At 45.9% G+C, this 11,351-nt stretch overlaps 1 protein-coding gene across 1 annotated transcript in view; it reads left to right on the forward strand.

Moving 5' to 3' along the window:
- LOC118939498 (uncharacterized) overlaps positions 1–10,641 on the forward strand; it is a 109,657-nt gene extending 99,016 nt beyond the window's left edge. The window contains exons 13-14 of the mRNA XM_036945979.2: positions 2,301–2,509; positions 8,093–10,641. Coding sequence (XP_036801874.2) covers positions 2,301–2,509; positions 8,093–8,246 — 363 coding nt within the window. The 3' untranslated portion in view covers positions 8,247–10,641. The remainder of the gene's footprint in view (positions 1–2,300; positions 2,510–8,092) is intronic.
- Positions 10,642–11,351: the final 710 nt, after the last annotated feature.

Genomic DNA, 11,351 nt, shown 5'->3' on the forward strand with positions numbered 1-11,351 from the left:
TTAGTGATAGACAACACACTCAGAATGTTACCTGGGGATATGGTGCTGCTAGACAACAGACTCAGAATGTTACCTGGTGATATGGTGCTGTTAGTGATAGACAACCTACTCAGAATGTTACCTGGTGATATGGTGCTTATAGACAACATACTCAGAATGTTACCTGGTGATTTGGAGCTGTTAGTGATAGACAACACACTCAGAATGTTACCTGGTAATATGGTGCTGTTAGTAATAGACAACAGACTCAGAATGTTACCTGGTGATATGGTGCTGTTAGTGATAGACAACACACTCAGAATGTTACCTGGTGATATGGTGCTGCTAGTGATAGACAACATACTCAGAATGTTAACTGGTGATATGGTGCTGCTAGTGATAGACAACATACTCAGAATGTTACCTGGTGATATGGTGCTGTTAGTGATAGACAACATACTCAGAATGTTACCTGGTGATATGGTGCTGTTAGACAACATACTCTGAATGTTATTTGGTGATATGGTGCTGTTAGACAACACACTCAGATTGTTACCTGGTGATATGGTGCTGCTAGTGATAGACAACACACTCAGAATGTTACCTGGTGATATGGTGCTGTTAGTGATAGACAACATACTCAGAATGTTACCTGGTGATATGGTGCTGTTAGACAACATACTCAGAATGTTACCTGGTGATATGGTGCTGCTAGTTATAGATAACATACTCAGAATGTTACCTGGTGATATGGTGCTGTTTGACAACATAATCAGAATGTTACCTGGTGATATGGTGCTGCTAGTTATAGATGACATACTCAGATTGTTACCTGGTGATATGGTGCTGCTAGACAACATACTCAGAATGATACCTGGTGATATGGTGCTGCTAGTTATAGATAACATACTCAGAATGTTACCTGGTGATATGGTGCTGTTAGTGATAGACAACATACTCAGAATGTTACCTGGTGATATGGTGGTGATAAACAACATACTCAGAATGACCTGGTGATATGGTGCTGCTAGACAACATATTCAGAATGTTACCTGGTGATATGGTGCTGCTAGTGATAGACAACATACTCAGAATGTTACCTGGTGATATGGTGATGCTAGACACCATACTCAGAATGTTACCTGGTGATATGGTGCTGATAGACAACATAGTCAGAATGACCTGGTGATATGGTGCTGCTAGTGATAGACAACATACTCAGAATGATACCTGGTGATATGGTGCTGCTAGACAACATACTCAGAATGTTACCTGGTGATATGATGCTGATAGACAACATACTCAGAATGTTACCTGGTGATATGGTGCTGATAGACAACATACTCAGAATGTTACCTGGTGATATGGTGCTGCTAGACAACATACTCAGAATGTTACCTGGTGATATGGTGCTGCTAGTGATAGACAACATACTCAGAATGTTACCTGGTGATATGGTGCTGCTAGACAACATACTCAGAATGACCTGGTGATATGGTGCTACTAATGATAGACAACATACTCAGAATGTTACCTGGTGATATGGTGCTGCTAGTGATAGACAACATACTCAGAATGTTATCTGGTGATATGGTGCTGTTAGTGATAGACAACATACTCAGAATGTTACCTGGTGATATGGTGCTGATAGACAACATAGTCAGAATGACCTGGTGATATGGTGCTGATAGACAACATACTCAGAATATTACCTGGTGATATGGTGCTGCTAGTGATAGACAACATACTCAGAATGATACCTGGTGATATGGTGCTGCTAGACAACATACTCAGAATGTTACCTGGTGATATGGTGCTGATAGACAACATACTCAGAATGTTACCTGGTGATATGGTGCTGCTAGACAACATACTCAGAATGTTGCCTGGATATATGGTGCTGCTAGTGATAGACAACATACTCAGATTGTTACCTGGTGATATGGTGCTGCTAGACAACATACTCAGAATGACCTGGTGATATGGTGCTACTAGTGATAGACAACATACTCAGAATGTTACCTGGTGATATGGTGCTACTAGTGATAGACAACATACTCAGAATGTTACCTGGTGATATGGTGCTGTTAGACAACATACTCAGAATGTTACCTGGTGATATGGTGCTGTTAGTAATAGACAACATACTCAGAATGTTACCTGGTGATATGGTGCTGATAGACAACATACTCAGAATGTTATCTGGTGATATGGTGCTGCTAGTTATAGATGATATTTAAGAGGCAAAATACAGACACCTGAGTTCACGTGCATCTGTCCGCCTGTCTGTCTGTCTGTCCGCCCGTGTTCTGTATTTCCAGGAGAGATCCCTCCAGTCCCAGTCTCACCAGAGGAAGTGTTCTACCCTGGGCCAACTGGTCACTCCCCAGTGTCCTGCCATGCTACTGGTTGTCCAGGAGAGCCGTGGGAAAGATGGGCGGTATGGATTCACCTTCCAACTCTCACAGGACAGAGGACTGGTGGTGATACAGGTGGACAACTCACATTCACCCCTCTGTCTGGAGGACAGGTACATTTTTATTTTATTTTACTGTTATTTTACCAGGTATGTTGACTGAGAACACATTCTCATTTACAGCCTCAACCTGGGGAATAGTTACAGGGGAGAGGAGGAGGGGGATGAATGAGCCAATTGTAAATACCCTGTATTATACTGTACCATACACTAACAGGTAAATATACTAAACAGGACACCTTAGATACCAACATAGAGCATGACACCTTAGATACCAACATAGGGATGGACTGTGTAGGGCAGGACACCTTAGATACCAACATAGGGATGGACTATATAGAGCAGGACACCTTAGATACCAACATAGGGATGGACTGTGTAGAGCAGGACTCTTCAGCTCTTGTCCTGGAAGTGTTTTGGCCTTGAAGTGTTTTGGCTGAAGAGCCCCGGTTGGACTGTATAGAGCAGGACTCTTCAGCTCTGGTCCTGGAAGTGTTTTGGCTGAAGAGCCCCGGTATACAGTTTTCGATACGCCAGGGTTAGGGCTAATATGGTCAATTCCGTTTCAATTCTGTCAATACAAGAAGTGAAGTGAAACTTCAATTCCAAATGAAATGGACCCCAACCAACCTTTCCCTAATCATGAAACACTTTGCAATGTTGCAACTGGGCACCGCCATCATTCTGAAGGACAAACACACTGTTTTGCTCTGTATTTAACAAGTCAGAGATCCACATCAGAGTTTCCAGTTTGGGAGCGGTGTTGTGAAGTGTTTGGCATTTCACATCTCATCTTCCTCCACTGCCTTACTTTCCCCTTCCTCCTCCCTGTAACTATGGAAACCCCTGACAGACAGGGCCCATAACAGGAAACCACTGTAATGTAGAGCTGAACTATGGAATGTTTAAGCAGAACGGAGGACAAGATAAAACAAGAATAACACGCAGTCACGCAATTAGTTAGGCTATTGTTTTATTACTAGGGTGACACACACACACACACACACAGCTCCTTAAGCTGTCTGACTGACGTCATGAGAAGCGGCTCTCTCACTTTGAACTGATTGCCCTGAGTAGCTACGAGACAGGAGCCTGCAAGACAGTACAGAGACAACCACAGAGGCCCACAGAGAGAAGCCGAGAGAAGTCTTTGAACATTACTGCATGTTTGGCCCGCTGAGCTCAGCATTTTCTGCCAATTATCTTTTCACAGTCAGTGTAAAAATATAAAGCCTCATTTGTTTCCAGCCCCCTTTTCTAGTTTTTTTTTTTTACAAGACGTTCTATAAATAAAAGTTAACGAAGGGAATATTTAATGACCTGGGATTTATGCGTTTAAACTGATGTTTTTAATGTTTCATTACTCTTTAATTAGTTTTAATAACAAAGTATTTTGTTATTTCTTGTGCCATGTCTAATTACTATTGATGGGTCGGTGCAGGTTCTGCCTATACCTGTATACAGAGTTGTGTCAGTTACCCGCAGTGAGAATGAGAGAACTGTGCCAGTTACCCGCAGTGAGAATGAGAGAACTGTGCCAGTTACCTGCAGTGAGAATGAGAGAACTGTGCCAGTTACCTGCAGTGAGAATGAGAGAACTGTGCCAGTTACCTGCAGTGAGAATGAGAGAACTGTGCCAGTTACCTGCAGTGAGAATGAGAGAACTGTGCCAGTTACCTGCAGTGAGAATGAGAGAACTGTGCCAGTTACCTGCAGTGAGAATGAGAGAACTGTGCCAGTTACCTGCAGTGAGAATGAGAGAACTGTGCCAGTTACCTGCAGTGAGAATGAGAGAACTGTGCCAGTTACCTGCAGTGAGAATGAGAGAACAGTGCCAGTTACCTGCAGTGAGAATGAGAGAACTGTGCCAGTTACCTGCAGTGAGAATGAGAGAACTGTGCCAGTTACCTGCAGTGAGAATGAGAGAACAGTGCCAGTTACCTGCAGTGAGAATGAGAGAACAGTGCCAGTTACCTGCAGTGAGAATGAGAGAACTGTGCCAGTTACCTGCAGTGAGAATGAGAGAACTGTGCCAGTTACCTGCAGTGAGAATGAGAGAACTGTGCCAGTTACCTGCAGTGAGAATGAGAGAACTGTGCCAGTTACCTGCAGTGAGAATGAGAGAACTGTGCCAGTTACCTGCAGTGAGAATGAGATAACTGTGCCAGTTACCTGCAGTGAGATTGAGAGAACAGTGCCAGTTACCTGCAGTGAGAATGAGAGAACTGTGCCAGTTACAGAGGTGAGAGATTTGGATCGATTTGAATCTGAAAGTCAGAGTAATCTAACCAGTCTGTTTTACCGGTTGTTTGACAGTTCAAGTCGGAAGTTTGCATACACCTTAGCCAAATACATTTATACTCAGTTCTTCACAATTCCTGACATTTAATCCCAGTAAAAATTCCCTGTTTTAGGTCAGTTAGGATCACCACTTTATTTTAAGAATGTGAAATGTCAAAATAATAGTGGAGGGAATGATTCATTTTAGCTTTTATTTCTTTCATCACATTCCCAGTGGGTCAGAAGTTTACATACACTCAATTAGTATTTGGTAGCATTGCCTTTAAATGGTTTAATAACTTGGGTCAAACTTTTCGGGTAGCCTTCCACAAGCTTCCCACAATAAGTTGGGTGAATTTTGACCCATTCCTCCTGACAGAGCCAGTGTAACTGAGTCAGGTTTGTTGGACTCCTTGCTCACACACACTTTTTCAGTTCTGCCCACATATGTTCTATGGGATTGAGGTCAGGGCTTTGTGATTGCCACTCCAATACCTTGACTTTGTTGTCCTTAAAGCCATTTTGCCACAACTTTGGAAGTATGCTTGGGGTCATTGTCCATTTGGAAGACCCATTTGTGACCAAGCATTAACTTCCTGACGGAGGTCTTGAGATGTTGCTTCAGTATATCCACATCATTTTCCACCCTCATGATGCCATCTATTTTTTTAAGTGCACCAGTCCCTCCTGCAGCAAAGCACCCCCACAACATGATGCTGCCACCCCCACAACATGATGCTGCCACCCCCACAACATGATGCTGCCACCCCCACAACATGATGCTGCCACCCCCACAACATGATGCTGCCACCCCCACAACATGATGCTGCCACCGCCACAACATGATGCTGCCACCCCCACAACATGATGCTGCCACCCCCACAACATGATGCTGCCACCGCCGTGCTTCACCGTTTGAATGATGTTCTTTGGCTTGCAAGCATCTCTCTTTTTCCTCCAAACATAACAATGGTCATTAAGTACCATCTTTGTACCTATGTGCAGTTGCAAACCGTAGTCTGGCTTTTTAATGATGGTTTTGAAGCAGTGGCTTCTTCCTTGCTGAGCGGCTTTTCAGGTTATGTCGATCTAGGACTTGTTTTACTGTGGATATAGATACTTTTGTACCTGTTTCCTCCAGCATCTTCACAAGGTCCTTTGCTGTTGTTCTCTGATTGATTTGCACTTTTCACACCAAAGTACGTTCATCTCTAGGAGACAAAACGCATCTCCTTCCTGAGCGGTATGACGGCTGCGTGGTCCCATGGTGTTTACACTTGTGTACTATTGTTTGCACAGATGAACGTGGTACCTTCAGGCGTTTGGAAATTGCTCCCAAGGATTAACGAGACTTGTAGAGTTCTGCAATGTTTTTTTCTGAGGTCTTGGCTGATTTCTTTTGATTTGACCATGATTTTAAGCAAAGAGGTACTGAGTTTGAAGGTCGGCCTTGAAATACATCCACAGGTACACCTCCAATTGACTCAAATGTATTCAATTAGCCTATCAGAAGTTTCTAAAGCCATGACATCATTTTCTGGAATTTTCCAAGCTGTTTAAATGCACAGTCAACTTAGTGTATGTAAACTTCTGACCCACTAGAATTGTGATACAGTGAATTATAAGTGAAATAATCTGTATAAACAATTGTTGGAAAAATTATGCAAAAAGTGGATGTCCTAACCGGCTTGCCAAAAGTACAGTTAACAGGAAATTTGTGGAGTGGTTGAAAAATGAGATTTAGTGACTTCAACTTAAGTGTATGTAAACTTCAGACTTCAACTGTATCTTCTGACTATAAACCTGTCCTGACCATGACTATAAACCTGTCCTGACTATAAACCTGTCCTGACTATGATCATAAACTTGTCCTGACATGATTAAAAACATATCCTGACCATGATCATAAACCTGTCCTGACCATGATCATAAACCTGTCCTGACATGACTATAAACCTGTCCTGACCATGACTAAAAACCTGTCCTGACTATAAACCTGTCCTGACTATGATCATAAACCTGTCCTGACATGACTAAAAACCTGTCCTGACCATGACTAAAGACCTGTCCTGACTATAAACCTGTCATGACTATGATCATAAACCTGTCCTGACATGATTAAAAACCTGTCCTGACCATGACTAAAAACCTGTCCTGACCATGACTATAAACCTGTCCTGACATGACTAAAAACCTGTCCTGACATGATTAAAAACCTGTCCAGACCATGACTATAAACCTGTCCTGACCATGATTAAAAACCTGTCCTGACTATAAACCTGTCCTGACATGACTAAAAACCTGTCCTGACTATAAACCTGTCCCAACCATGACTATAAACCTGTCCAGAATCATGACTATAAACCTGTCCCAACCATGACTATAAATCTGTCCCGACCATGACTATAAACCTGTCCCGACCATGACTATAAACCTGTCCCAACCATGACTATAAATCTGTCCCGACCATGACTATAAACCTGTCCCAACCATGACTATAAACCTGTCCAGAATCATGACTATAAACCTGTCCCAACCATGACTATAAACCTGTCCAGAATCATGACTATAAACCTGTCCCAACCATGACTATAAACCTGTCCAGAATCATGACTATAAACCTGTCCCAACCATGACTATAAACCTGCCCAGATGCTGCCACCCCCACAACATGATGCTGCCACCCCCACAACATGATGCTGCCACCGCCACAACATGATGCTGCCACCCCCACCATGACTATAAACCTGCCCAGAATCATGACTAAATAACTGTCTCAACCACGACTATAAACCTGTCCCAACCATGACTAAAAACCTGCCCAGAATCATGACTAAAAACATGTCCCAACCATGACTATAAACCTGCCCAGAATCATGACTAAAAACTGTCTCAACCACGACTATAAACCTGTCCCAACCATGACTATAAACCTGTCCCGACCATGACTAAAAACCTGCCCAGAATCATGACTAAAAACATGTCCCAACCATGACTATAAACCTGCCCAGAATCATGACTATAAACCTGTCCCAACCATGACTATAAACCTGCCCAGAATCATGACTAAAAACTGTCTCAACCACGACTATAAACCTGTCTCAACCATGACTATAAACCTGTCCAGAATCATGACTAAAAACATGTCCCAACCATAACTAAAAAAACTGTCTCAACCACGACTTAAATGACCATGTTTAGGCACTGCTGCCAGCAGAGAAGGTGAGTCAGGTGATTGTGGTTACAGGTTGTCAGGTCAGATGGTAAATTGTAATACTGTAATAAACTAGATGCAGAAGGAGTGTTTGTGAACTATCTGTGTATAAGGCTTAACCTGTGTGTGTGCATCTCTTCTAGATTGGTGGAGGTGAACGGGGTACCAGTGGTGGACCACAGCGAACAGGAGTTGAGCACCCTACTCCTCCTGGGACCCAGTGCTCAGATAGTGGTTCTGAGGAGACCTCCTCCTACTGGGACCCAGTGCTCAGATAGTGGTTCTGAGGAGACCTAATCCTCCTGGGACCCAGTGCTCAGATAGTAGATCTGGGGAGACCTCCTCCTCCTGGGACCCAGTGCTCAGATAGTGGTTCTGAGGAGAACTCCTACTCCTGGGACCCCAGTGCTCAGATAGTGTTTCAGAGGAGACCTCCTCCTTCCCGCTTCAGACCTAGAAGACCCCCCTCCTGTTAGTCCCACCCCCATCCTCCCAGCCCCAGAAGAGCCCCTCCTATTAGTCTCACCACCAGTCACCATCCCAGTAGAACCACCTCCTAGCTCTCCTCCTCCCAGTCCCAGTCCGAGCAGACCCCCTCCTAGCTCTCCTCCTCCCAGTCCCAGTCCCGGTAGACCCCATCCTAGCTCTCCTCCTCCCAGTCAAAATCCCAGTAGAATCCCTCCTAGCTAACATCTCAGTCTCAGTCCCAGTAGACTCCCTCCTAGCTCTCCTCCTCCCAGTACCCATCCCAGTAGAACCCCCTCATAGCTCTCCTCCTCCCAGGCCCAGTCCGAGCAGAACCCCTCCTAGCTCTCTTCCTCCCAGTCCCCAACCTAGTAGACCCCCTCCTAGCTCTCCTCCTCCCAGTCCCCATCCCAGTCGATCCCCTCCTAGCTCTCCACCTCCCAGTCCCCATCCCAGTCGACCCCCTCCTAGCTCTCCTCCTCCCAGGCCCTGTCCGAGCAGAACCCCTCCTAGCTCTCTTCCTACCAGTCCCCAACCCAGTAGACCCCCTCCTAGCTCTCCTCCTCCCAGTCCCCATCCCAGTCGACCCCCTCCTAGCTCTCTTCCTCCCAGTCCCCCTCCCAGTCGACCCCCTCCTAGCTCTCCTCCTCCCAGTCTCCATCCCAGTCGACACCCTCCTAGCTCTAGTCCTCCCAGTCCCCATCCCAGTCGACCCCCTCCTAGCTCTCGTCCTCTCAGTCCCCATCCCAGTCGAACCCCCTCCCATCTCTCGTCCTCCCAGTCCCCATCCCAGTCGACCCCCTCCCATCTCTCGTCCTCCCAGTCCCCATCCCAGTCGACCCCCTCCCATCTCTCGTCCTCCCAGTCCCCATCCCAGTCGACCCCCTCCTAGCTCTCGTCCTCCCAGTCCCCATCCCAGTAGAACCCCCTCCTAGCTCTCGTCCTCCCAGTCCCCATCCCAGTCGACCCCCTCCCATCTCTCGTCCTCCCAGTCCCCATCCCAGTCGACCCCCTCCCATCTCTCGTCCTCCCAGTCCCCAACCCAGTCGACCCCCTCCTAGCTCTCGTCCTCCCAGTCCCCCCACAGTGGAGAAGCAGGGGAAACATCCCACACTTGGAAATCCTATACAACAACAGGCTGGTATACATTGGCTGAGAAAAATGCAGCCACCAAAACCATTACAACCATAATGCTGGGGATTAGGAGACTGAGCCCATCCCTACACTCTACCTAGGAGACTGAGTCTATTGACTCTACCTAGGAGACTGAGCCCATCCACTCTACCTAGGAGACTGAGCCCATCCACTCTACCTAGGAGACTGATCCCATCCACTCTACCTAGGAGACTGAGCCCATCTACTCTACCTAGGAGACTGAGCCCATCCACTCTACCTAGGAGACTGAGCCCATCCACTCTACCTAGGAGACTGAGCCCATCCACTCTACCTAGGAGACTGAGCCCATCCACTCTACCTAGGAGACTGAGCCCATCCACTCTACCTAGGAGACTGAGCCCATCCACTCTACCTAGGAGACTGAGCCCATCCACTCTACCTAGGAGACTGAGCCCATCCACTCTACCTAGGAGACTGAGCCCATCCACTCTACCTAGGAGACTGAGCCCATCCACTCTACCTAGGAGACTGAGCCAATCCACTCTACCTAGGAGACTGAGCCCATCCACTCTACCTAGGAGACTGAGCCCATCCACTCTACCTAGGAGACTGAGCCCATCCACTCTACCTAGGAGACTGAGCCCATCCACTCTATCTAGGAGACTGAGCCCATCAACTCTACCTAGTAGGCTAAGCCCGTCAACTCTACCTAGTAGGCTAAGTCCATCCCTCCACTCTACCTAGTAGGCTAAGCCCATCCCTCCACTCTACCTAGTAGGCTAAGCCCATCCCTCCACTCTACCTAGTAGGCACTGAGCAAGGCACTGATCCCTAATTTGCTTAACCTCGCTGGGATATGTGGGACGGTAGCGTCCCACTTGGCCAAAAGCGGGAGAAAATGCAGAGCGCCAAATTCAAATAAATTCCTATAAAAATCTAATTTTCATGAAATCACACATGTAAGATACCAAATTAAAGCTACACGTGTTGTGAATCCAGCCAACATGTCAGATTTCAAAAAGGCTTTTCGGCGAAAGCAAACGATGCTATTATCTGAGGATATCACCTCCATAAACAAAATATATTTCAACCCTGCAGGTGCAACACAAAACGTATAAATAAAAATATAACTCATGCCTTACCTTTGACGAGCTTCTTCTGTTGGCACTCCAATATGTCCCATAAACATCACAAATGGTCCAGCATCACTACTCTGGACAGTTCTGACTTAGAATACGTGGACAACTACAAATACCTAGGTTTCTGGTTAGACTGTAAACTCTCCTTTCAGACTCACATTAAGCATCTGCAATCCAAAATTAAATCTAGACTCGGCATCCTATTTCACAACAAAGTATCCTTCACTCATGCTGCCAAACATACCCTCGTAAAACTGACCATACTGCCGATCCTTGACTTCAGCGATGTCATTTACAAAATAGCCTCCTTCACTCTACTCAGCAAATTGGATGCAGAATATCACAGTGCCATCCATTTTGTCACCAAAGCCCCATATACTACCCACCACTGCAACCTGCATGCTCTCGTTGGCTGGACCTCGCTTCATATTCGTCACCAAACCCACTGGCTCCAGGTCATCTATAAATCTTTGCTAGGTAAAGCTCTGCCTTATCTCAGCTCACTGGTCACCATAGCAGCACCCACCCGTAGCATGCGCTCCAGCAGGTATATTTCACTGGTCACCCCCAAAGCCAACTTCATTGTCAACATAAGACGTGGGAGATACCAGACCCGGTATCAGACACTGCTAACTCTGTAAATCCCTTCCGTCTCTACTTAGTGAGGTAGATCTGCTTATAG

Source organism: Oncorhynchus mykiss, chromosome 16, assembly GCF_057628025.1.
Source record: "Oncorhynchus mykiss isolate SJ-2025 chromosome 16, ASM5762802v1, whole genome shotgun sequence".
Lineage (NCBI taxonomy): Eukaryota > Metazoa > Chordata > Actinopteri > Salmoniformes > Salmonidae > Oncorhynchus > Oncorhynchus mykiss.